Source organism: Zootoca vivipara, chromosome 4 (assembly GCF_965207765.1).
Source record: "Zootoca vivipara chromosome 4, rZooViv2.hap1.1, whole genome shotgun sequence".
In the NCBI taxonomy this organism is placed as follows: Eukaryota; Metazoa; Chordata; class Lepidosauria; order Squamata; family Lacertidae; genus Zootoca; species Zootoca vivipara.
Window position 1 is genome coordinate 50,576,479 of NC_142587.1, and position 26,990 is coordinate 50,603,468.

A 26,990-nucleotide genomic window follows, 5' to 3' on the forward strand; every position below is an offset into this window, starting at 1 on the left:
TAGCTCTCCACCTCCTCAAACCATACAATTTACCAAAGATCAAGGCAGGAAGCCTTTGGACCTCATAACACAGAGATCACATAGGATTCCATCTATGGTTCCAGGAACCTGACAGCTCTCGTCTCACTGAACTATGCCAGGGCTCAGTCTCAGAACACAGAAAGCAGGAAGAGGTGAAACTGCCCCCTGAGCAGCTATCTGGTAGAGGACTGAAAATAAAAGATATAGTTCTTCATGCAGTGCATCATCTAATGGAATCTGCTGCTGCCACAACATGTAGCAATGGTCAACTTAAATGACTTTAAAAATGGGTTGTAATTGAGGAGAAGCATGTCAGGGACCTCTGAAGTTCAAAGGTCATATGCCTCTGTGAATAGCAATTGCTGGGGGGGGTAGCCAAGGGGAATGGTAATTGTCTTTCTGCCCTGATTGTGGGCGTAGAAGAGATATCTGGTTGGCTACTGTGGCAACTAGAATGGTAGATTTGATAGGTTCTTCTTCTTAGAGCAGTGTTTCTCAACCAGTGTGCCTCCAGATGTTTTGGGACTACAACTCCCATCATCCCTAGCTAGCAAGACCAGTGGTCAGGAATGATGGGAGTTGTAGTCCCAAAACATCTGGAGGCACACTGGTTGAGAAACACTGTCTTAGAGTGCACTTCACAGGTAACTATAGTTGCAGACAAAACTCAGTTTTCGATTGTCCCAGCTGCCGAATGTTTAGGAAGCCAAACGGCAAAAACCCGGACGTGAATGCTTCCGTTTTCGAACGCACCTCAGAAGTCAAATGGCTTCTGAGGTGTGTTTCTCCATATTTTTTTCCAGTGGATTTTGCTGCCAGCCCTTTGATCCTCGGTTTCTGAACGTTTCGGAAGTCAAACAGACTTCCGGAACAGATTACGTTTGAAAACCAGTACTATAATCTGCACGTATAAGAGATTAAGAAATAATACTTCTAGATAGGTGACATTTTCCTCAGGCAGCTGAACTCCAGCATTGTTTTTCTAGAAATTAAGCACACTGCTTACATTCCACAACTGAATTCCACATTTATTCAAGGGAAATTCAAGGGCATAATATTTTTAAAGGATAATGATACACTACGTGGACTGCAGAGTATACATTACACTTTTCTGAAGTGGTGCTTTGACATGATATATCCATTAGTTTTCTAACTCTACTAATTGTAGATTCTATCACGCTGAAGTGATTATGAGAGCCAATTTTAATAATATCTTCCCCCCTTTTATGCATAATAAGCAATTTTAGAAATCATTAATAACTTGTGAATAAAGTGAAATGAAGCCCATAAACATTAAAGAAGAGTCACAACTGGGCAAAGGACTAAAAATAGTTCCAAGCCACTGGATGTCACAACGGATTGGTAATGAAATAGAACCCCACTTTTATAGGATCTGGCCAGCTGAACTGAAAGCAATTACAGCTTGACAGCTTGCTAGGTACATAATGAAATGGTGGATTTTTACGGGCAGGTGTCAGCATTAGGAAAACTGTCAGTTTGGCGCTAATTGGTACCCTGGATGGAACTCTCATTAAAGAGAGATAGGAGAGCATGGCCAGGGTGCTGCTAGTGATGAAAACTGCTCACACATTCATTTTAACATGCAGGTTTGGTTTTTCCCTTTAGGGTCTCTAACAGGAGGTAGAGATGACCGTGATGAGAGATCATTCCCTGTGAAGAAGAGGCTACGTTATCTTTGTATAGCTTTGCTCATGTACAGGCTGAAAAGGAATGACACAGCTGCTGCAGCCAGCTCAAGAGTACCCTGTTTCTCATATTTTAAGACATACCCATAAAATAAGCCATAGCAGGATTTTTAAGCATTCAAGGAATATAAGCCATACCCCGAAAATAAGACATAGTGATAGGCGCAGCAGCAATGCTGGCCACGGCAGGAGGAGGAGGAAAAAAATAAGACATCCCTTGAAAATAAGCCATAGTGTGTGTTTTTGAGGAAAAAATAAATATAAGACATGTATTATAATATGAGAAACACAGTATCTCATCCTTAAGCAGACAGAATCATAATGGGCACCCAGCACTCTTGTTCGCATGTGAGGGCAAGCCAAGCCATGGCTTCACACAACTGAGCAAATGTTTGGGCTTCTGGAGAGCAGACTGCGGCTCCTTTGCTCCTCCCTGGCCATTTTGAGGCAATGCTCTGCTCAGCCATAGTTTGCCTGGATCCCTAGCTAACAGTGGTCAGGGATGATGGGAGTTGTAGTCCCAAAACATCTGGAGGGCCGAGTTTGCCTATGCCTGCCTTAGTGTGTCTGAACCTGGGATTTGGCTCTCTCCAAGACAAACCATAAGCTGTAACACCAAGACTTGTCCTTATAGTTTACAGGTCATGTGAATGGAGGGGATAAAACCCATCAACCCAGGTTTGGCCAACACACTAAGCCAATCCATAGCTTAGCAAGATGACCATGGAGGAGCAAAGCAGCTGCTTTCTCCTCTCAGGAAGCCTGCGTGTTTGATCATTAGCACTAAGCTGTGCTTTGGCTTATTAGCATTGCATCCAAACCAGATCAATATATGCCGGTATCAGTCCCAGACATGCTCCCCACTGCTAGGACTGATTTGTCCTCCTAAATCTCTAGTGTCTGCTCTGACTTGGAGTTCCTCTCCAGAGTCTTAGGCACAGGCCTTTCCCATAACTTGCTTTCTTTGCTTAGGCATTTGTAGTTTGCTCGTTGTCAATACTATGTGAGATGACATAATGTTTCTGTAGTTTTAACCAGTTGGCTTAGTCATATATTTATCTGCTCTCGTTTTTAGATTATCATGCTTATGCTATTTTTATTTTTACTGTGCCATGCCCTGGAGTAACTTACAGTAAATGGTGGCTTAGCAATATTTTAAAGAAATAAAGAAATTACTTGCTACCTGTTCTGTTTAACAGGATATGGCAGGGATTGAAGCTAGGACTTTTTGCAAGCAATGCATTTGCTCTGCCCCTGAGCTATCTGTGACCCCTCTCCTAAGAAGTAAGTGGCAGCAACACCAGCCAAGCCAAAACAAAAACAAAAACATGAAAGGTAGTGGTACAGCGTTTCTGATTCAGCTTCCACCTCTCCACACAATTTGGATGCATGCCAGGGGGGGCAGTAAGATGGTGGAAAGGGCCCCAGCCTCCCTCCCCCACTTCCATAGCTCCAGCACTTTTCAAGTAGGGAAGGGGTGAGAGATTGACAGCATCTCTAAGATGGTCTTGACTCGTAAGCCACCAGCTGCCAAACACTATTCTAGGGTATTATGCAGATTAAATAGGACAATCACATGTTTCTCGATAGTCCTGTCTTAAAGCAGTCCAAATAACAACTCAGATGATTGAATAAATGAGCAGTGTGGTTTTCACATCAACGTGAGATGATTCAAACTGATGCTAATAATAATGGCCCCACAGTACAACCATCCGATGACTAACTACTGTTGCTGGTAAAAATCTGTTATGATATTTAGCATCTGTATCCTTAACCCACAAGAGAAATACTATTTACCAATACAGAGCAGAAGCTAAAAACTCCCTGAGGACACTAGGCACAGTTCTACGTAACCAACCAACAACGGCAGAGTCAGTTGCAGTTCAGCAATTTAAAAAAAACACAGTATCGTGAATTTAACTCTATTCAAAGAAACCAAAACAGAGCAGGCCTAGTGATCCCAACAACTTTTCCCAGTAGGTCTTGCTCCAATGAGGCAGTTGTGAGGACTGAAGGTCCCCAACTTCCCCCAACTTCTTAGTCCACTCCTTTCCCCACGCAGTCATAGACTGTGTCTGCACACAATCTCTCCTCTGTTCTTTCCATTTCTCTGTGTGTTCTAGGAGACCAGGGGGGAGGGGAGTTGGTCGCAGCATAAGGGGGAGACTCCCTGGATTCTTCAGCAGCCTGCCTCATCACTGCCTCTTGCCCCCCCTCCTCTCCAGCCTCCTCTTCTGCCTCTGGTTCTGGACTTATTCTGCCACAGCCCCTTCCTGCTCACTAAACCCTGTTGCCCCTTCAGTTTCTGATACCTCCTCCCAGTCTTCTCCCTCTTCTTCCTCTGACCACTCATCACCAGTCCCCTAGCTCTGAGCCTTCTTCCCCTGGGGGTTCATGTGGGGGTTCCCAGCTGGTGCCTTCCATCACTACTCTGCGTCCAGCCAGTCCATGACAACCTTTTTGGTGCTGGCAAGTGGAGATGGAGTTCTACATACAATCACCATTCTAAGCGAAATAAAAAAATTCCTTCAGTCTTTAAGTTGGTCTTTAAGGTGCTACTGAAGGAATTTTTTTATTTTGTTTCGACTCAGACCAACACGGCTACCTACCTGTAACATTCTAAGCGAGTTTCAGTTTGATTTATGCCTGTGGCGATTTCCCATATTAGCTGACTGTAGAACCTGAGATTGATGCCTTTAGGGGGAACTAAGGAATGGTATTTGGGACTGCTTGAAAACAATAAATTGACTCTTGTTATTTTGTGGAGAATTGTGGGCCATGCATGTCTGTTCTTGTAACTTGCATTTTCTAAATGCGTACATCTTGAAACAAGACCCGCCTGGCCAGTCCGATGACCCCAAAGATGCAGAGGATGCCAGTGGCATTTGATGGGCTAGAGTTGGAATAAAATTCTCCATTTTCAGCTCAATTCCAGCATAATCCAAATTCTCTCTTTATGAACAAATAACTATTGGTGTTTTAGTGCCTTGGCAATTAATTGGATGAAATGTGACAGCAGAGACTTGCCTCATGTACTGACCATTTGCCTCTGACCGCTAAGTACCGTATTTCAGAGTACTATCAATCTAATTAATTGAAAGGCTGAACAGCACCCTGTAGACACCTTTGGCCTTCTTTATGAAGTAGACAGCCTGGAGCCCTTACTACAAAATGGCATATTTAGTTTGTAGCAGCAGCAGCAGCATAGATGCCTCCTGTTTTGATTCATGTTGGTTCCCACTCTTGAGCTCCCCTGGAAACTCCACTTTATTAATGCCATAAATCTCCATATACAGAGCAACCTATTTATTACCACAGAATATAACTGTCTTACAACACCATGAAATGTTGATTTCCTCTAAGTTCAGGCTGAAGCTATAAATCCGCCTCCAACATTGTAAAGATCAGGCTAGGTTTACTGTTACGTCTTCTAGGGTGTCCTCCTGTATTGGTCCTCGAGTTATGAGGGATTCATAAGATCTCCAGCAAACTAACGCTGACAATAGGAATCCTTGAAGGCATCGTGAGCTTTAGATAGATTTCATGAACCAAGGTTGTGGTGGCCTCTAGATATCATTCCTCTTTGTCAGTGACGTTCTTTTCACCACCACTGGTGCTGAGGACCACATAGGCAGGGGGAAAGGAAGGAAGCATGAGAATTTCAGGCTTGGCCGTAAGGGAAGTCGTTGCATTAGAAGATTTATCTATTGGATGGATTTGTATTCTGATAACTTCAACTCTTCGTGTTCCTAGGTCAGCAAACAATAAAAACAACAAAAACAAAAACATTCAAGAATTAATTACAATAACAACAACCAAAAAAAATCTCAACAACAACAATAAATCCTGCTGCTCTGGTTTTTGCTTTTGTTTAGTTTGTTTTTAACTGACAGAGATGATAAAAGTAGCAAATCCCAGAGAGAATGAAGACATCTTAACTGGGCACCAAAAAGACATCAGCATAAGTAGCAGCAGTTTAGCTGGGGAAAATATTCCAAAGGCAGAGGCCACCACTGAAAAGGCATTGTCTCTCTATTTCTCTGTTTCTCTTCATCTCATAGCAATTGGTCGCCTAATGAGAGTTTCAGGGATCGAGCTAGATCGAGCTAGATGTGATGTTAAACATGTATTGCATTTAAAATCCATATTTTATTTTATTTTAAATGCAGTTAGAAACTGTGTGTAAAGGATAATTATTTAGATCACAGTAGGGAGGGAGGGGGAGTTTTTCCTCCCCAGCTGTAATCCTGAAAATGTTGGGGGGGTATAAATCACCCAGTGGCAGCTTTAGAGATACAAATTTTGTCAGAACTGAAGTATTGAGAGGGATGGGTTAAACTCCCCTGCTCATCTGCTGCAGTCGTGATATCAGCCCCTGCTGCCCACTCCAGCAGGTGCTGGTTGCCTTTTAAAGTGGTACCTCGGTTTGCAAACGCAATCCGTTCTGCGGAGGCGTTCGCTCGCTGAAGTGTTCGCTCACCGAAGGCACGCTTCTGCGCATGCACGCGCTGCACAGATTGCTTCTGCACATGCGCGAGCTGCACAGGTCGTGCCTGCACATCCAACGCCGCGGAACCCGGATGTAAACACTTCGTTCGTAAACGGAGGCTTTCGTAAACAGAGGTAGGCATAAACCGAGGTTCCACTGTATGTGTGTTAAATGCAAGGACCCATTGGGGGTCACTTCTCATTTGATCTTCGGATGGAGATCTCAGTGACCGGGTGAATCGCAGAGTTCATCCCTGTGATTCTTGAGCAATCCAAACACACATATGGCTGGGTATTTTGATAGCAAAGTTGTTATTTTATGATTTGGCAAGGAACTGTTTTATATATGCTATAGGGAAGCAATTTGAAATCGAACGTTTTAGAAACAGTTAAAACAAAAAACTTTTGTTAGCTTATATGGTATCTTTGTTACTAAAGAATGTACAAAACAGCAACTGTTGTTAGCTGTTGGATAATTTCGAAGCTCAGTGAGCTGTACAGATTCATAGTAATCTTCTTGCTTCAATCCAGACTTTTCCCTAGCCATCTAGCCTCCCATTAACAAGTGTAGCCTAAGGTGGGGATCCAAATGTTAATAGACTCCATCTCCCATTATCCCTTGGCGATGCTGGCAGAGACTGATGGGAGTTGGAGTCCCAAAAAGGATTTGAAAATACTTGAAAGTTGAGGCAAAGGCATATTTTAAACTAAATTCTTTCAACATCTTTTTGTAAGTTATGCTCATGGTCACATGACCAAAGAATCCATCATATTTTGCCTTTCCAGAATTGTTGAAATCCCTGTTGTAGGAAACCCTGCAAGAAATTACAGAAATGAGAGGCTTCATCCATCAAGGAGCAGAAGCATCTATACTCATCAACATGGCATTGTCTAGGGAAGAGTGAGATGTTTTCTATGTTTTGACAAGAGCAGATGTGAGCATATTCACACAATATTACAAGGGCCTTGGGGCATCAGACTGAACCTCCAGGTGTTACTAGGGCTTTGGGGATAACCAAATAAAGGTTCTCTTTCACAGCAAAGACACAACTACAGTGGTACCTCGGTTTACCAACACAATTGGTTCTGGAAGTCTGTACTTAACCTGAAGCAAACTTTCCCATTGAAAGTAATGGAAAGTGGATTAATCCGTTCCAGACGGGTCCACGGAGTACTCAACCTGAAGCGTACTTAACCCGAGGTATGACTGTAATTGGTTCCGGAAGTCCATACTTAACCTGAAGCGAACTTAACCTGAAGTGAACTTTTCCATTGAAAGTAATGGAAAGTGGATTAATACGTTCCAGACAGGTCCGCGGAGTACTTAAACTGAAAACACTCAAACCGAGGCGTACTTAAACCGAGGTATGACTGTAAATGCATCTGTTTTTTAAAAAAGGAAAAGGCGTGATCATGTATATTTTAAAACTTTTGTTTTTTTCTCCCTATTCTGCATCATATAACTTCTCAGTCATCTTCCAACAGGTAACCTTGACTATTTCCTTTTAAGTTCTTTTAAATTTGTTGGCTTCAGAATCATGCAGGCTTGTATGTTTACTCAGAAGTCAGTCCAGTTCAATGTGGCTTACTCACTAGTAAATGCATTTAGGAATGCATTCTGCTTTTACCATGCCAAAGTCTCTAATTTTATGCCCATGAAGGGCATCCCAGTCACCATTCATTTACAGTAACCAGTGTGTTGGCTGGGCCTGATGGGTGTTATAGTCCAAAACATATGGAAGGCATCCGGTTAGAAAGGGCTTATAAACACACATCCAAAGAAAGTCTCTTCCACCATTATTTCCTGTGATATTTCTGTGAAAAGTGGGCCATTTTCAGGGTCATAAAAAAAACATTTGCTTTGTACTTTTGCTAGCATACAGTGTGGGTAAATGCCAGGATCTGTCCAGGTCTTCTTAGGCCCCTATGCCTGGGCAGGACGTCTGGAACACCTTCAGCATACACCCGGGAATCATGGACTCATAACTGGGCTTTATGAGCACCAAATCAGCAGTGAACAGCAGAAGCATTTGTAGAGGTTTCAAAACATTCCTCATTTATTTCTATTAACTACTGCATATTTACAGATCTGGCTTTGTGAGTGTTACAGCCTCTCACTTAGCCATCTTGTCTACAGAAGATATTAAACTGCACACAGCACACAGCAGAGAGCAGAGTCAGGAATGAAAAACAACAAAGTAACAATTCCTAACTGTTCCCTCCCAACAGCAGATATCACCAGATTTTCAGAATGGGAGGGGTGAAAATGCTCACAACCTCCCCCTTTTCATTCTGACCATTATGAAAATCTAGCACAAAAGCAATTTCTTTACATATATACCAAGTTGTTCCTTATTAACAGCTTTAGTCAAAGCATCAGCAGGTATTTCTTTCCCTGGCATATATGAGACTTTTACAACTCCTTTCTGAATGCATTCTCTGGCACGGTGCAATTTGATTAGCAAATGTTTTGTTCTTTGCTTGCACCCTTCTGAATGGATTAGTTCTATGCAGGCTTTGTTGTCCTGATAAACTTGAACTGGACAACAAATTTTTACTCTCATATCCTCACATAGTTGCAACAACCACTCTACATTCATGAGGGAAAAATTTAAAGCGTTGAGTTCTGCTTCACATGAACTCATGCTTATTGTTGCCTGTTTCTTACAAGACCAATCAAATAGGCACTGATTGTACAAATAACACACACCTGAGGTGCTCTTGCCATCAGTTGTATCACTACCAAAACTGGCATCGGCATAGATCTCAAGACCTCCAGATTTTTGGCTAGTAAGCTTCAACCTGTAATGCATAGTGCCTTTTAAATACCTAACTATGCGTTTCAGTGCCTTCCAGTCTTGCACTGTAGGTTGATTTACATATCTGCTGAGCAAATTTACGCTAACAGCAATGTCTGGTCTTGTGCACCTTGCTATAAAACTAAGTTTACCCAAAACACTTCTGAACAATGTAGTGTCAGGAAAAACATTAGCATTAGTATCATGTTGGTACCCTGTGACCATGGGGGTGTCTACAGAATTGGCATCTGTCAGATTTAATTTTTCAATCACATCATTGATCTTACGTGATTGATGCAGCAAAACATCACCTTGCTTATTTCTCTCTACTTCCAGTGAGAGATAATTGCTGACTTCCCCTAGGTCTTTCATATCAAAATGCTTTTGCAGTTTTGCAAGAGTGGTTTTGTAAATATTTGCATCCTTCCAGAAAAACAAAATATCATCCACAAAACAAATGCAGTACAATTTGTGCTGGTTAGATTCTTTAACAAAAACACAAGAATCAGCCTTTCCTTGCTGGAAACCTAAGGAAAACAGCACTTCTGTCAGCTTAGTGTGCCAGCATCGAGCACTTTGTTTTAGACCATACAGGGATTTTTTTAATTTACACACCATTCCCTTTTTTATCTGCACTCCGTCTGGCGGTGACATGTAAATACTCTCATTGAGAATTCCGTACAAAAACGCAGTATTTACGTCGTGATGAGATATGGTCATGCCCTCTTCTGCAGCAATTTTCATCAACAGCCTAACTGTCTCAAATTTGACTGTCGGTGAATATGTCTCATGATAGTCCTGATCAGGAACTTGAGAAAAACCACGTGCAACTAATCTGGCTTTATATCTGACCACTTTACCAGTCTGATCAGTCTTGGTTTTGTAAATCCACCTGCTGTCTACAAGTTTCATGCCTGGTTCTACTGGAACCAATTCCCACGTGTCATTTTGCTTTAGGGAATTCAATTCAGCTTTCATGGCATTAAGCCAAGGTTCGGCATCTTTTTCAGGTAAATTTTGAACCTCTTTGTAGTTAGTTGGTTCAAAAACTGAGTTTGGATTGCTAGTGGCAGCCATATCTGAAATAGCAGCTTTAGCAAATTCTTTAGAAAATCGTTTAGGTGCTTGTCCCTTGGTAGTTCTCTCAGATCTACGCAATACTCTGGGATCCTCTGGGTCTGGTTCCTCCTCCTTGGGAGAATGGTGACCTGTATCTGGCAAAGATTCTACCTCTAGATCAGTGTCAGACCCATCTGATTTCTTAAAAGAGGTCTTTTCATTCTGATCATCTGTATCAGTGTCAGAATCTGTGCTACCATCAGCATCAATTACAGGTTTTGCCTCTTTGTTAATTGGTTTCACCACCTCATCATCTGAAATGGGATGACATTGAAAAATGCCAACTTTGTCCCATTTTGGATTACAATCCATGCTTCTGGTCAGCCTAATTGTGTTTGTGTCTGTCATCAGCACACGATAAGAACCTTTTTCATAACCTAGAAAAATGCCATGTTGACCAGATTTGCTCAGTTTGTCACCTTGCAGAGTGTGCACCCAAACTTCAGAACCGAAAATTTTTAAATGTTTTACAAACGGTTTCCTTTTGAACAGCATTTCGTATGGGGTGCAATCAATGGCTGATTGATATCTGCGGTTGTAAATATAGGTGAAACACGATAGAGCTTCAGCCCAAAAGGGGTTGGGTAGGCCTGAATCATGCAACAGAGTTTTAATTCCTTGTTGCAAGGTCTGGTTTACTCTTTCACATAAACCATTCTGCCATGGAGATCTGGGCGTGGCAGTCATGTGCTCTATGCCCTGTTCTGCAGTAAAGTTTTCAAACTGTTCTGAACAAAATTCTCCACCCCTGTCAGTGAAAAGACAACGTACATGCTCATCGTGAACATTCCTGAGCCATGCACAAAATTTTTGAAACTTAGAGAAGGCTTCAGACTTCTTTTGTAACATATAGACCCAAACATATCTAGAATAGGCATCTATCAGAACCAAAAAATAACATGAGTTTCCTCTAGAGAGCGCTAGAGGTCCAACCAAGTCTGCATGCACAATCTCATAAGGTTTCTTAACCTCCCTCCCAGATTTTGTACCTTTGGGAGCTTGCTTAATTTTGTTCTCTGCACATGAGACACATTTCATATGATAAGGACACTTTTGAACTTTCATGCCCTCAACCATATTTTGCATTTTACCTACTGCCTGGAAATGCAAATGACCAAACAAACGATGATAATCATGAATACAATGGTTATGCAATTTCTCATTCTTATCTACTGATATATTACAGCACGCCTTTTCAGTTTCTTTAGTTGCTCCAGCAGCTGTACCTGTAACAAAAGGCAATACATATAAACCATCAACACACTTAGCATAAAGAATGAGTTTGTTGTCTCGAAGAATTTCACACCGAGAGTTTGCAAACACCACTTTAAATCCTTGAGCGTCTAGCTGAGAAACACTCAAGAGATTATCCTGCAAATGAGGAGCATACATAACATTTTTAACTGTTGCATTAAGGCTCTGCAAAGAAACCGTTCCCTGAGCCAAACTTTTAATAGTCGTTCCATCCGCTTGATGAATTGCTCCTCCCTGTTTCTCAAGATGAAGAAAGAGATTTTTATCATTGGCCACGTGCCTTGTGGCTCCTGAGTCGACAACAAAAACAGAACGTGTGAGTTGATTAGAACTGCGTGAAATCAAAGCCTTTGATGCAGCTGGCCCTTGGGGTTTTCGGCCTCCTCCCCCTTTGCCTTTGAAGTTGCCCTTCTTCTTTGAAGAGTTTTTACACTGATTTTTAAAATGGCCGACCTCTCCGCAAGAAAAACAGCGGCGCATTTTAAGAGCTTTTGCAACACTTTCACTTTCCCCTGTTGAAGGCTTGTAGGCATTTCCAACAGCCTTGTCCCTGCTTTCTCTAGCAGTCTGTCTGCGATCCCACTCATTCAAGAGCACGCTAGACACATAATCTTCTGTTAGACGGTCATTGGGCAAAGACGACAATTGAGCAGCTACAGCATCATAAGATTCATCCAAACTGTTTATGATAAGCATTGCAAAAACAGCTTCTGAAATATTTAAGTCTCGCTGGACAAGATCCTGTCTGAGACGTTTTAATTGGGCTAGATGGCTGGGCAAATCACCATCTTTCTGCAATTCCAGCCTACACAGCTTTTTAAAGAAAAGCACACTGGATCCTGCATTTTGTCTTAGATGCATATCTCGAAGTTTATTCCAAACAGCCCGTGCAGTCTGCTGGTTCTCCAAGTTGACCAACAACTGGTCCTGGACACTCAGAATAATTGTCCCCCTGGCTCTCATGTCTGCCTCATGCCACGCTGGCCATCCATCATCATCCTCATTAGGGGGGTCATCTTCTATAATATGGTAAAGCTTTTCCCTTTGTAAAAGTGCTTTCATTTTGACCTGCCATGTAGGATAGGTCTCTGGTGTAAGGAGAGGAAAAGATAGAGACATCTGGCCAGAATGTGCAGAAGCCATGCCTGTGTTTAGTTAACAGCAAGACACTTCCCTTCATGCACCCCAAATACTCTTGACTCTCTCAGCAACTTCTCTCCCCACTCAGCACAATTAACAGGCAAACTGGAAAAGCGTCTCTGCTGTCTTCCTGGCAGCCAGCAACATACCTTTCTGTAAATCAAACAGCAGCTTGAAAAACAGCTTCAGCTCACAGCTCAACTCCGATGTGCAGCATCAGATGGAAATGGATCAGAAACATCCAATTATCCAACCATCAATAGCCATCTGCAACCACCAGTCTGCTACCAGCAACCATCCGCCTGCTACCATATGTGGGTAAATGCCAGGATCTGTCCAGGTCTTCTTAGGCCCCTATGCCTGGGCAGGACGTCTGGAACACCTTCAGCATACACCCGGGAATCATGGACTCATAACTGGGCTTTATGAGCACCAAATCAGCAGTGAACAGCAGAAGCATTTGTAGAGGTTTCAAAACATTCCTCATTTATTTCTATTAACTACTGCATATTTACAGATCTGGCTTTGTGAGTGTTACAGCCTCTCACTTAGCCATCTTGTCTACAGAAGATATTAAACTGCACACAGCACACAGCAGAGAGCAGAGTCAGGAATGAAAAACAACAAAGTAACAATTCCTAACTGTTCCCTCCCAACAGCAGATATCACCAGATTTTCAGAATGGGAGGGGTGAAAATGCTCACATACAGGACAGGGAGAACAATATGTACTGAAAATAATAATTACAAACTTTGGATCAATAAAAGCACACTCAAATCCACCCTCTATGTTGCAGGATCAGAAAATGCTACTTGCAGTAGAAAATGAGTATATTTAAAGGTATCTAGCAATGAAAGAGGAGCTATATAAATTGATATAGAAAACAATTTCAACCCAATCACTTAACTCAATGTTGAAGTCAGGAAGACTGCAACGAGCTGTCAAAAGGTATTTCTAAATTATATTTTGTCACTTTCTGGACAGTGCACTTGGTTCCCCTCTTTAATTTAAAGATAAGAGAAAATCTCCAGGTTTGATTTTAAAAAGGGTTTGCAGCTTACTGTAATCAGATCTTGCTTGGAATTATTGCCGATGTCAAGACTTCCAACTTTGTAAATAAATACAGTGGTTTACTCCCTATATACAAGATGCGGCTATTGCCTCTTATTTATTTTTTGAGCAGTGTAGTGGTGTCTTCATCATCCTCATCATCTAAAGCCTTGCATGCAATGGACATATCAAGTTGTGTGTACCTCCACTGGCTCTATGCACCAGTGGAGCTTGGTGCCAACTGAGTCTAGTGGGGTGGAAGGCAGATAAGCCAACAGTAGGTGGAGTGTTAGGGGAGGTGTAGTACCTTTGCTGGGGGACATGTCGTGCTGCTTCTGGGGTAGTTTGTCCATCTTTGGTCCTCACACTGTACTCAGCTCTCACCTGTGTGCTCCTAGAAGCTGTCAGTATGTGACAGCGGCCACACCCCAGGAAATAGTTTTGACTGGCTGGCTAAACCAGGTGAGGAGAGCTGATGGGTCTCAAACCCTTGGTGAGTTAGGGACTTCCCCTGCATGCAAAGACAGGATCCAGCAGATTGAGCGGACTAGACCATTAGTGGATCCAATGGTCAAGAAGGCAGTTTCTGAACATGTTGTAGAGGGACATGAGGAGCAGATGAGGCTCATCAACGTGGGAAGATAGCCCATCTAGGAGAAGGAAAACTCTAATCCTAAATCTCCTCTGCCTTGTGAGGTATCTTAGGGAGAAAAAAAGGCTAAGGAATAACCCTACACAAATCTGGGGTAGAATCCCTAAGGTGGTTGGCTGGTGCCTTGTACACCTCCTTCTGGCATCTCCTGGCAACAGCTGGTACCAAATGTATTGCTCTGCTTCCTTTTGGACCACATCAACAAAGTTGAGAGAGGAGTCTTGTTGTCTGTGGAGCCCAGGACCTCCATACACACTGCCCAGGCTTGCCACCTAGGCAGGTCACTTCGGTGCTCCTAACTCAGTGGTTTGACTTCACCCTCAGAGATGTGCACTCCATTGTCTCTGGTCGTATCCAAGAAGCCTCTTCTCATAAACGCCCATAGTATTTGGTTTTTCTTTCACTATTCACAGCCATCTAAAAATGTAATGTTCTCCTGTCCTTCCCCACCCCGATGTCCAAATTGGAAATGAGATATTCTTTGGCAGTATATTAGAAATCATAATTATGGTACCATATTTGGGGGGGGGGCAACCTAATAGCTTAGCCAAAATCTTCTCCTACTCAAATAGGGCTTTACTTTCTACAGCTGTGTGTAGGCTATTGCTGAGTAAGACATAATGATGACCGTTGCATTTGCCTACACACCGTCACTGAACATTCTCTATCAAATTTGTTATAAGTAAGTATTTAAGGATATCTTGAGCTTGAAAGCTGCTATATAACATGAAACTCTATTATTCTCTCCTGATAGCATATCAAGCATAACACCATTTCCATGCAGTTTAAGAAGCAATTTAAAAATCCCAAGACAGTGTTTTGTGCAATAACATTTCACAGGAGTCTCTCTTCTTGCTACAAACCATATCAAATTAGAAGCTAGTGGTTGAATTCATATTGCCAGAGAGAACATCCATGGAATGACAGGGCATTTGCATTAAAATTGCTTTGGAAAGTAACTAAACTACATACTGACTGGAAAACATATATTCATTCCCAGACCTTGAAGTTCCTGAACAGTAGTCAGTTGAGGGAATATCGTTCAGAAGCTTTAGCGCTGCATGTTTACAAGGCAACCTCCAGCTGTTTAGACCATCTCTAGATGCTGGATAAATCCTATCATGACATATGTATCATTTTATGCATTATCTAACCAATCCTTCTACACAACCTGCATGGCAGTAAATCTCACTGAAATCAACAGGATTGCATGGTGTGGGTTGTAGTCACAGTGTTCTAAACTGCTAATTCTAAAGTAAGAAGAAAGCTTTATATTCTTGCAAATAATGTTATTGTTTTACATACTTCTGCTTTACATTGCCATCGCGATGGCAAAGAGGGCTTATGTCATCTTTGCCAGTATAAACAGTGGAGTAATGAGTAGGTGTTCGGGGGAAATTATTTTATCTCTACATGGCACTAGTTAAATTGTTGCTGGAATAATACATTCTGTATTAGCAAGCACAGTATGAAAAAGAATGTTGGAATATGGGGCTGAGAAAAGAAAGCAGTTGCAGGAATAAAATGTTGGAGGGGGAGAAGGCTTGTGCTGAGAGAATGAAGGAGCTTGGTATTTTTAAATGCTGTTAAGTATTGTTAAGTGAGCTTATTGGGTAATGCTGAAAAACATAGGAAGGTGCCTTTTACTGGTAGTGCATCTTGCACAGTCTTTTTCACACTGACTGGAAGTGGTTTTTCAGGGTTTCAGCACTCCCTGGAAATGCTAGGTATTAAAGTTGGGATTTTCTGTGTGCAAATCATGTGCTTGTCTACTGCAAATACTGTGTGCGAACCATGTGCTTGTCCACCAAGCTTAAAAGCATGGAGAGACCTGGTCTGAATAAAGACATTAGATTCTTATCTCATTATACATGATAAAGCTTTCTTCAGCCATCTCACCCCTTGCTTTTTCCTGCAAGACCAATTGCAGTCATTAACAGTCATTAACAGTTGTCAACAGGTTTACCACTCCTATCAGCCAATCACCTATTCCCATCACCCTTCTGAGTAATACCCCTCCCCACCCTCTGACTATACATAAGGGTGTGGTGACTTCTGTTTCAGTGTATCTGAAGAAGTGTGCATGCACACGAAAGCTCATACCTATGACAAACTTAGTTGGTCTCTAAGGTGCTACAGGAAGGAATTTTTTTATTTTTTGTTTTGGAGTGGGAATGTTATGCTTGCTGTTAAACAAAGAATTCACCGAGGATAGGCTTAAGAGCTCTGTAGTGGGAGGAAACACCTGCTTCCCATAATCCAATATCAACTGCAATGCACTTCATTTAGAAGGCTACAGTCATATGGATATAGTCATGCTACTGTGAATAGGATATACCCAGGCAAGCATTCTGCAAGTGGTTAAGAGCCTGAGCTACAAACCAGGAAATTCCTGGTTAATTCTCACCTCAGCTATAAACTCACTTGGTACATTGGGGCTTCTTGTATATGTGAGAGGTCCAGCATGCGCATGAAGGTCCTGAGCTTGTGCAATCTAGGGAAAGCATCCCGAAACACTGCCATCAATGTGAGGGACATGTTCAATGAGAGATCTTGGGGTACATTGGACCACCCAGCCTTTGATCAAACTGACCAAAACTTTATTGCAAGCTTACGTTGGGAGCATTGTTTTATTTCTTTTCATTGATAAGTTGTTGAAACGAAAATATTGAGCGTCTCCAAGTCAGAATCTTCATAAATGATTGCGCAGTTTAAATTCCAACAGCTGAATGAAATTAAAGATCTGGTAGCCAAACAACTTTTATCTGACATTCATTTACTATGCTAGAAAGCTCAATCGCTGCTGTGCAAGGATTTATGAAGGAAATCTTAATTATTTTCTGTAAATGTAAGAAACAAGTTTACCACATAAAACATTCCTAAGGAGTGGTGAAATTGATATAAATTCCACAATAATGCCAGTGTCTTGTGAGTAATGCCCCCTACTCCAGGCAACTCTTTGTTACACTATAATGAAGCTACCCACAACATCGTTGCAGCAAAACATACTTTTTGTATTCATAAAAACAGTCCACCTTCTTAATCTGTCCAAACATTATCAGGCCCATCGCCAGGAGGCAGCACCATAGGGCTCCCAGGAGGACCCACTGCTTGAACCACACAGGCCCTGTGGTCCTTTTAGCACTAGACTTGCTAGCTAGACCACCTTTTTGCTACTGTGCCTTCTGTTGCCTACCTTGAGGGATGATTACCATCATGAAGAGGCCCCATCAAGCCTGATATTGACCCAGAATATGATCAAGTCTCCAGTTAGAAATATCTATGCCTTTCTTTGGGACCCAGGTGGCGCTGTGGTTAAACCACTGAGCCTAGGGCTTGCTGATCAGAAGGTCGGCGGTTCGAATCCCTGTGACGGGGTGAGCTCCCGTTGCTTGGTCCCAGATCCTGCCAACCTAGCAGTTCGAAAGCACGTCAAAATGCAAGTAGATAAATAGGAACCGTTACAGCGGGAAAGTAAACGGTGTTTCCATGTGCTGCTCTGGTTTGCCAGAAGCGGCTTTGTCATACTGGCCACATGACCTGGAAGTTATACGCCGGCTCCCTTGGCCAATAATGCGAGATGAGTGCGCAACCCCAGAGTCGGTCACGACTGGACCTAATGGTCAGGGGTCCCTTTACCTTTACCTTTATGCCTTTCTTTATCACTGTTGATACAGCATTTGAACATGAATTACAGCATACCCATGCCCTTCTGTATTTTCAATACAGAAAATGTCATCATTAAATAAAATTAAAAAACTTTAATAGTTTACATCACTGTTTACTCTGTGTTCTGGACTTTAGCCAAAGCAAGAAAAGGTCACCCCATTGTACTGAATCTGAGTCTAGGAATGATAATCCCATTGTATCCACCCACTGCCCCCCGTGGAAAAACTACCATGGAAAAATAATCACACTGAAGTGCAAAAACCACACTGATGGAAGCAGAAGGCTTTTACTGCTTGGGCAGCAGAGCAAAGAACACTTTAAAAATGTTTCAGACACAGTGCAAATACTTCTTCTGCTCTGTATCCACAGGTCAGGAAATCAATACATCCAGCAGTTACTTGATGCTTATGACAGGAAAAGGTTTTTGCAGTGTATTTCATGCATCATAATGTACACAATTCTTCGTCTCTGTGTATATTTTTTGTCCAATTCTCCTTACATGCGTATCTTTCTCAGATCCCTGAAGGTTTTCCATTCCGATGCAGCGCTTTTCAGGTTAATTCCTCCACCAGGATTCCCACACAGTGGGAAAACATTACATCACAACCAAGACTTTGTTTTGTAGCAGGGCTACAAATAAAGTGAATCTCTTAATAATGTACAAACATGACCCCCGGAATTCTGACAAGGAAAGGGAGTACAAGGAAGGGTTCTATCTGTGGTGGACATTGCTGAGCTGTTTTTGTTTCCATACTTTGCTTACAGTGAAACATTTTGCTCCCGAGGGGCCAGGCTTCACTTCAGCCAAACTTCAGGGGGAATTTCTAAATTCCTTTTTATCTCATACCATACTTTTTCATAATTATCTTTATACACATTTATGTTTCTTGTTGTTAGCCATATCCCTAGATATTTTACTTTTTATGGATTTCTATCTCAATACTTTGCACCAAGTCTTTTTTCTCTTCCTCTTTTAGATTTTTAACTAATAATTTGGTTTTATTTCTATTTAATTTGAATCCTGCCACTTCCCCAACTTCTTGAATTTTCTCTATCACCTTAGGGAGAGAATTTTTCGGGTCTTCTACTGTAATTACTAAATCATCAGCAAAGGCTTTCAATTTAAATTCACACTTACCCAAGCAATTTTTTCATGAAATCCCAGAACACATTGTCAAAAGCTTTTTCAGCATCTATAAAAATCATTGTCGCTTTGTGGGTTAAACCACTGAGCCAAGGGCTTGCTGATCAGAATGTTGTCAGTTTGAATTCCCACGATGGGCTGAGCTCCCGTTGCTCGGTCCCTACTCCTGCCAACCTAGAAGTTTGAAAGCACATAGTGCAAGTATATAAATAGGTACCACTCCGGCGGGAAGGTAAATGGTGTTTCCGTGTGCTGCTCTGGTTCGCCAGAAGCAGCTTAGTCATGCTGGCCACATGACCCAGGAGCAGTACACTGGCTCCCTCGGCCAGTAAAGCGAGATGAGCGCTGCAACCCCAGAGTCGTCCGCGACTAGAGCTAATGGTCAGGGGTCCCTTTACCATTACCTATTTTATCACATTTAGAATATTTCTTATATTCTCCTTCATTTGTCTACCTGGGAGAAACCCTGCTTGATCCTGATGTATATATTCACCTAAAATTCTTTTCATTCTATTAGCCAAAATGTTTGACCCAGTTCAAGTGTATTTTAATGCAGCAAACAAATGAGTGAAAGAGAGGGAAGGTTGGGTGCAGTGAATGTTCTATTGTGTACCACGTTTTTTTAAAAAAAGATTCGTCACTTTCAGTACTTTGGTTATGTTTTCAGATAATAAGCCACCCACGCAAGCTGCCATATTAATTGAATTGCCCTTATAAACAAAGCACTGTCATGGGGAGTGCCTTTCAAGAGGAGAAAGGCTTTCTCTCGCAACATAAACCTGGCAGAACAGTACAATTACTGAAGCTAAACTAATATCCATATCTGCTCGGCTTCTGTGTTAAAAGATAAGAGCAAACCAGAGATTAGGGAATGAGATCCCAAAAGGAAAGCTGGTTAACAGGAAGGGAAAAAACCCTAAACCATTCTGAAAAGGTTTTGCAGTTTATAAAGATGCAGGCAATGTCATTTGTTTCTCCTGACTCAGAAAATGGTCTGGAGACACCTGGTGTAATTCTTAGTGGATCTGGCCCTGCAAGCTGCCTGCATAGGAAACCTAATGTTAGTGAGAAAAAAATATTAAAAGCAGAATCCTTATCCTACATTTGAATCCCTTTTATTCCACTTTTAACAGCCATGACTTTCCCGCCATCAAATCCTAGGAACGGTATTTATCACAGAGGTACCACTCCAAACACCCCAAAAAAATTAAAGTTCCCATGGTTCTTGTAGGGGTAGGAGGAGCCATGACTGTGGAAGTGATATAAAAGTAATTTAAATAGATGGAATGGATGTGACAATAGAGCATGGTACAAGTGTAATAAATAAATGTAAAAAAGTAGATGACAGAGTAAAATACACCACTGCCTTAGACCACAATCACACCATTCATTTAAAGCACACTTTAAAAATGATTGGTTATCCCCCAAGAATTCTGGGAGCTGTCATTTATTAACGGTGCTGAGACCTATTAAGAGACCCCTATTCCCCTCCCAGAGCTACAAATCCCAGACAATTTGACCATCAATTCCTCTTCACAGGGAACTCTAGGAATTGTAGCTCTTGGAGGAGAATAGGGGTCTCCTAACAACTCTCAGCACCCTTTGGAAACTGCAGCTCCCAGGATTTGTGGGGTGAGAGCCAGGAGTGTTCAAAATGGTACCATGGTGCTTTAAATATATGGTGTGAATGTGGCCTTACTTCCATTCACTGTGACAAAGATTGTTTGGGAGCAGGGTTATAACCCAGTGGCATATGGGGTTGAGCCAAGCAAAAGCCATGGTCAGACAAAGAATCATAGACATTGAGAGACAACAGGACTGCTCAAGATGCCCCGAATACAAAATTGGAGAAACTGAGAGATATATAGCCGCTCCAGCAGCTTATCTCTCCTTTCTCTTAGCCAAGAACGCAAGAAGGGCTTTCACACTTGCCAGAAGCTCGGCCCTGCCCACGCCTGTCCTGGAAGGATCTTACAAAAAAGTGCCATATGCTCAAAGACTCTGTGCCTGCTCATTGGGGGAAATAGGAAGCCCAGAGCACCTTTTCTTTAGATGTCCCTTCTATGAAGAGGCACGTAGGGAGACCTTGGATTCCATACTGGTGAGGTTAGTTGACCTCCTGGAAAAGCAAATATATGACCTGCTCCTGTTAGGCAAAGACCAGAAGACAACCTGGACGGTCACCAGATTCTGTGTCCAGATCTGCAGACATAGACCTTCCCCTGAGACAAACCAGCTTGTTTGAAAGTCCCTAATTCTGATTCCCCGAGCAACCCAAGGCCAGTTCTTCGTGGCAGCTTTTTTAAAAGTTTTAAGTAGTTTTATGCTCGTTGCATTTATAAATATTAATTTTATTCTTGTATTAAGTTTTGTATATATGTTTTGCATTTTGGGATTGTCCTCCCAAATGTGTTTTTCTTCGACAGTAATAAAATTATTCATTCATTCATTCATTCATTCAACCCAGTGGTATAGTTCTTTATTAGCATGTAAAAAGCCCACATTACATCCTTGGCATCTCCAGGCAGGGCAAGGCATGCCCCCTGTCTGAAGTCCTGGAGAGTTATGTTGCCAGTTAGTGACTGAGCTAGATGGACCAATGGTCTTACTCAGTATAAGGCAGCTTCCGGTATGCATATATTATTTTTTATTATTTTGTGTCTTTCTCCAGGAGAAGCTCAAGAGAGAGGGAGAGAGAGAGACAGAGAGATGGCCAAATTAACAGAGTCAATGAGTGAGTACAAATAGGAAGTTCAACTTCTTGGCTTTTTCTGCCCATTTCTTCTCCTCCTCCTCCTCCTCCTTCTTTAGAAAAGATTCCTTCCTGCAGGCAGTCTTCATCCAGGTTTTACTTCACTCTCACTTCCATTAAATGAATCATGCCTCCCCTCACAAAGGCTGGTGTCCTGCTCTCAGTTATATGTGTGCTGTGACTAAATTCTAAAACGATAAAAAGTTCTGGAGTTCAAAGATATGTGGGAGTCACATGTCCTCATCCAAAATGGAGGCAGACTGGCTGTAGCTACAAAATAGTTAGCAGTGAAGCTACTCTGACACATTCACAGAAGACGTACCAGTATCTGTACTGGGGGTGCAACATTGTGCAATCAAATATGATGGGATTCCCCTTCCTCTCCTCACCAAGCAGTCTCTGTGCACCCCTTATCTTCTCAGGAGGGGATGCACAGGGATTTCAGGGGGAGTCCTGCTTCTTCAAGTGGAAGTCCATTGCACAATTAGGACACCACAATTAGATACAGTGGTACCTCGAGTTACAGACGCTTCAGGTTACAGACTCCGCTAGCCCATGAATAGTACCTCGGGTTAAGAACTTTGCTTCAGGATGAGAACAGAAATCACGTGGCGGTGGAGTGACAGCAGCAGGAGGCCCCATTAGCTAAAGTGGTACCTCAGGTTAAGAACAGTTTCAGGTTAAGAACGGACCTCCAGAACGAATTAAGTTCTTAACCCAGGGTACCACTGTAACTAATCTGCAATACCAGAGCAAAACAGTCACAATACATGTTCTGGGACTTTCTCATTCTTTCTGGGACCTGACTCAAATTCACTATAAATGACTTTGGTTTATATTATTATTTTTTATTACTTTAACGCATGTGTCATTCTAAGGATGGGGGAGAAATTCAATTCAAGTCTCATTTGAAGGTGAACCTATCAAATTCACACTTGCTGAAGCAATATGTGAGCTGAAACACATCAAACTTTCAAAATTCACACTTACCTGAATTTTGTTGTTCAGTTCTCCAACCGAAAAGTATTTACAAAAATGCATATATTAGGGCAAGGGGTGCATAAAAACGATTATATTGGTGTAAATAACACACACATAAATGCATTATATTAGGGAAGGATGCTTGCAAAAATGTGTGCTTTAGTTAAAGTGGCATATTAAAATCTGTTTGAGAAATTCACACTAAGGTATGCTGGTTATTTTCATGAGGATTTTCGCAAATTGCTGCAAAATGTAGAGAACTGAGAAACAGAGAGAGCAGAAATTGACAGGTCCTTCCAGCCCTTTTCACCACACTACAGTAAAACACAGAGCTGTTAGCTTCACAGACAACAAAAAAAAAGATGTTTCACAGTTGATGGATGCCTTAGTGAGAACTTCTTTGTCTTCATTCCATCCTGAAAATTTCAGGATGACTGATAGAACTCACAGAGCTGTGTGCATCTATTGTATGAAACAAGAAGAGCAAGATCTCAAATGAGGAGTGTTTTGAATTAAGTTAAAGCCAATTTGCAATGACAGGGGATGTGTGAGAGAACTATGGACTAGCTAGACAAGCATTCATATCATTCATATCAGCAAAATGAGGGAAACTGGTCCCAAAGACAGGATTTAACTCAGGTTTTTTGTTTTTCCTTGCAAGGCAAGAGCAGTCCTAAAACCACTTAAGCCATTGAAGCTGCACAGAAGTTAATGCAGCTCCATTGATGCACACAGTCTCAGAATCACTCTCTAAATTGTGGCATTTAGAAGGTAATTCAGTTGAAACATTAGCTTTTGCCTGAACACGTTGAGCTCTTGCTTTCAGCATGTTATGTTCAAGCTGTTGACTTCTCTTTGGAACTGAGCTAGAACACAGAGTGATTTTTAACAATCATTTTTACTCCTTGCAAAAAGCACCCTCCCCCTTTTGAAGATTCCTCCCCCCCCCAAAAAAAGGCTGTAAAAAGTGAGGAAGAAAGTAGTCACAGCATGGCAGCCCTTCCCAACAATCCCCATTCAGAGCGAAGCAAGGCTTTTCCTTTCTTCTGAATTGACTTTGCAATGTCGCCATGCAAACAAATCTGACAAGCTAAGTCTATGCGGTGCCACAGCAAACTTCCATGCAATATTCTGAATGTATTTACAATTTTGCCGACTTTATTACTTTTACAGGGACATCGAAAATATTGGATTTTGGTCACAGAAGATAAATGAAGCAAGACAAATTATATGGTAGGGAGGAATGATTTTGAAAGAAGCATTTTTGATATGCAGAACAGCTGCTCAGTGTGGATTAGTGCAGAAGTATAATCATTATGCAAGCTCTCACTCGGAGATAATATGAGCTGAAAGATACTCATGAATCGATAGCAGCAAAAATTTCCTCATAAGAACTGGTGACTAAAGAGCAGTTTTCCCACTGTACTTTAAATACATATAGAAAACTTGACTGCATGATTTAATACTTCTGGCAAGACCAGACAAGCATCACTGCAATATATTACAGATTTTATAAAAAATGATAAACCATATCCACTTTAATAACCTGAATTGGAATAACACTTTCCCCCATCACAAGATTCTACCTTGCTATGTTGATTCTGTTATGCCAGTTCAAGTTAGGAGTTTATTCGGCTGGTTGGCATGTTTCAGTGCTAAGAGTGATATTGAAAGCATATCAAGATCATTAAAACGACAGCTGATGAGTTGGATTATTATTATTATTATTATTTATTTATTTATACCCTGCCCATCTGACTGGGTTTTCCCCGCCACTATGGGCGGCTTCCAACAAATACCAAAATACATTAAAATATCACAGATTAAAGACTTCCCTAAACAGGGCTGCCTTTTTTCTAAATGTCAGGTAGTTGTTTATCTCCTTGACCTCCGATGGGAGGGCGTTCCACAGGGCAGGCGCCACTACCAAGAAGGCCCTCTTGCCTGGTTCCCTGTAGCTTTGCTTCTCGCAGCGAGGGAACCGCCAGCAGAAGGCCCTCGGCGCTGGACCTCAGTGTCCGGGCAGAACAATGGGGGTGGAGACGCTCCTTCAGGTATATAGGACCGAGGCCGTTTAGGGCTTTAAAGGTCAGCACCAACACTTTGAATTGTGCTCGGAAACGTGGATGCAGATCCAGTCATGTTTAGACTCATTTACTGCAATAGTCTAAGCAAGATTAAGTCTAGATCCAACCTAATGTGTATATTTGAATTCTATCTGCATATCTGCATTTTCATGTCATGTGACCAGAGGAGAACTTCTCACTGTAAGGGGCGGAGCATGAAGTCATTCACATTTTCTAACGTAACTCATGCCTAGATAATGCCCATGACTAATTGAGAAAAATAAAGGGTTGGATCCTGTGCTGCTCAAGTGGTGTTCCACTCCCATGATGCGATTTCCCCTTCCTCTCCTCTGCCCATGTGCCCCCAAAATCTTCTCCAGTCCCCCAACTCTCGACTTTATACATAGAATCAAATATAAGAGTTGATGGAAAGAAAATTAAAATATCAGGAATCTTATCTTGAATTTTATCACAAGCAGATACCAATATTGTGCATCCAGATGTTATTGGTACAACTGCCATAATTCCTGACCATTCGCCATGCTAGCTGGACCTACATACACAAAACTAGATGTGATTCACCCAGGATAATTGTCTCTGTCTGGTGGCTGCTGCTGCTCTTGTTTGCTTAGATATATAGAAAGACAGATATTTAAGATATTTTAAAAATCCCTTTAACTTTTCATCATCCAAATTGGTGACAGCAGATCATTGAAATCTTGACGGATTGCTTTAAATTTACTGTTTTCAGGTTATGAAATAATAACAGCAGTAGTAACAATAACAACAACAACAACAACAACAACAATTTAAATCTCGCCCTTCCTCCCCAAAAGCCCAAATATGTGTGATAATTTAAATTATTGGTTTGATGATTCAAGCAGAAGAATGACTTTGCCAGCAAGTGATATTTGCAGAATTTATGCAACCCAAGTTTCAAATTCAAAGGAAGCAGCTATTAAAATAACTGATGTGATGGAAGCACAAGTCTCAATTAAGCACAGTTTAATTCTCTCCCCCCCCCCTGCCCCCTTGAATTACTGTATTATTTATTGGAATTTTTTAGAAGGTCAGAATGTCATTCTAATGGGGCAAAGTTTTGCAATGTGGTCAAATCTTTTTTTATATAAAAAGAATCACATTTTGGTGGCTAAAAACCTTGTGTAAAGATTACAGTTTTAAATTAAGCCAGTATCCCGTGTTACTATAGAAACCCCCATTTATGACATGTTTGCAGGCAAAAAGTCAAACGATGCATTTTAATGAGGGAATCGGGAGAACATTCCTTCTATGGAGAGAAAAAAATTTTTTTTAAGAACCACAGAATTTCTTAATGATCTGGGAAAGGCAAGCTAATTAATAGTCCTGTAAAACTGACATTAAATCCTGAAATGACATGTGCCATGTTAATTTTAAACAGTAGTCTCCACCTTGCAGATTATGTCTTAGGTACTGCAGGAGGTTGATGGATTGAGAAACATGTTTCCATGGAGATATATGCTGCTTTACTGGTATTCCCTACAGAAAGTAAAGGGTTTCTTTGCCCCCTTCTCAGTTAGACAAATTAGCTATATATAGCAAGAGATGTTAGAAAACTGAAAACAGCAGTCTGCTGGGGTGAGGGGGGAGTGGAAAACTAGCATTTGTGAGTCTAAAGAAGCTTACCACGTAACAGACTTGTTCAGGAGGATGGAGCAAGGAACGAAGTATATATCATTTATTTATAAGCTATTTCTTCCTTCTTGAATGAAGAACAGCAGCAGCAGAGAAAAGGCAGCTTTGCCTAAGAGAGCATTGCAGCTTCCAGTGGTTTATTCTGCATGAGCTGGTTTATAGCTGGAAGCAATGCTAACAGCCAAAAACTTCTCAAGTGGGTAAAGAACAATGGAATGGCCTGGGGGGCAGAATTATCCATGTAAATCACAGCTTCAGTTCGAAATGCAAGCACAGCCTCCGCCCTGCCCCGCCCCCCATCCTGGAATTTTTGTTTCTAGCATTCTAAGAACAATGGGTTGCATTCCTAAACCAACTTACTAGGAAATCTATTCATGAACACAGTGGGGTTATTCCTGGGCATTTGTTGGTTTTACTTGTTTATTACATTTATATTCCCCCCCTTTTGTCCAAGAAGCTTGAGGTGGCATACATAC

General features: G+C 41.6%; 1 protein-coding gene and 2 long non-coding RNA genes across 6 annotated transcripts in view; 1 reads left to right on the plus strand and 2 right to left on the minus strand.

The window, feature by feature from the left end:
* KCNJ6 (potassium inwardly rectifying channel subfamily J member 6) overlaps window positions 1–26,990 on the plus strand; it is a 116,037-nt gene that overhangs the window by 31,838 nt on the left and 57,209 nt on the right. The window contains exon 2 of one of the 3 annotated variants that reach the window (XM_088667908.1): window positions 21,713–21,775. The exons of 1 other annotated variant lie outside the window; for it this stretch is intronic. In XM_088667908.1, the coding sequence (XP_088524034.1) occupies window positions 21,751–21,775 (25 nt within the window). In that variant the 5' untranslated portion in view covers window positions 21,713–21,750. Of the gene's footprint in view, window positions 1–21,495; window positions 21,776–26,990 lie in introns of those variants that run through there. One more of the 3 variants, XM_088667907.1, reaches the window with a different exon arrangement.
* LOC148685943 (uncharacterized) lies at window positions 1,024–3,144 on the minus strand. The gene is made up of 2 exons (XR_015949568.1): window positions 2,018–3,144; window positions 1,024–1,786 (listed from the first exon to the last, which is right to left on the minus strand). It is a non-coding gene; the product is annotated as an uncharacterized LOC148685943 (long non-coding RNA).
* On the minus strand, window positions 5,019–26,697 carry LOC148685944 (uncharacterized). Of its 2 annotated transcripts, XR_015949567.1 has the most exons (3): window positions 26,506–26,697; window positions 19,036–19,215; window positions 5,019–5,476 (listed from the first exon to the last, which is right to left on the minus strand). It is a non-coding gene; the product is annotated as an uncharacterized LOC148685944 (long non-coding RNA). The 2 variants fall into 2 exon arrangements; XR_015949566.1 differs by lacking the exon at window positions 19,036–19,215.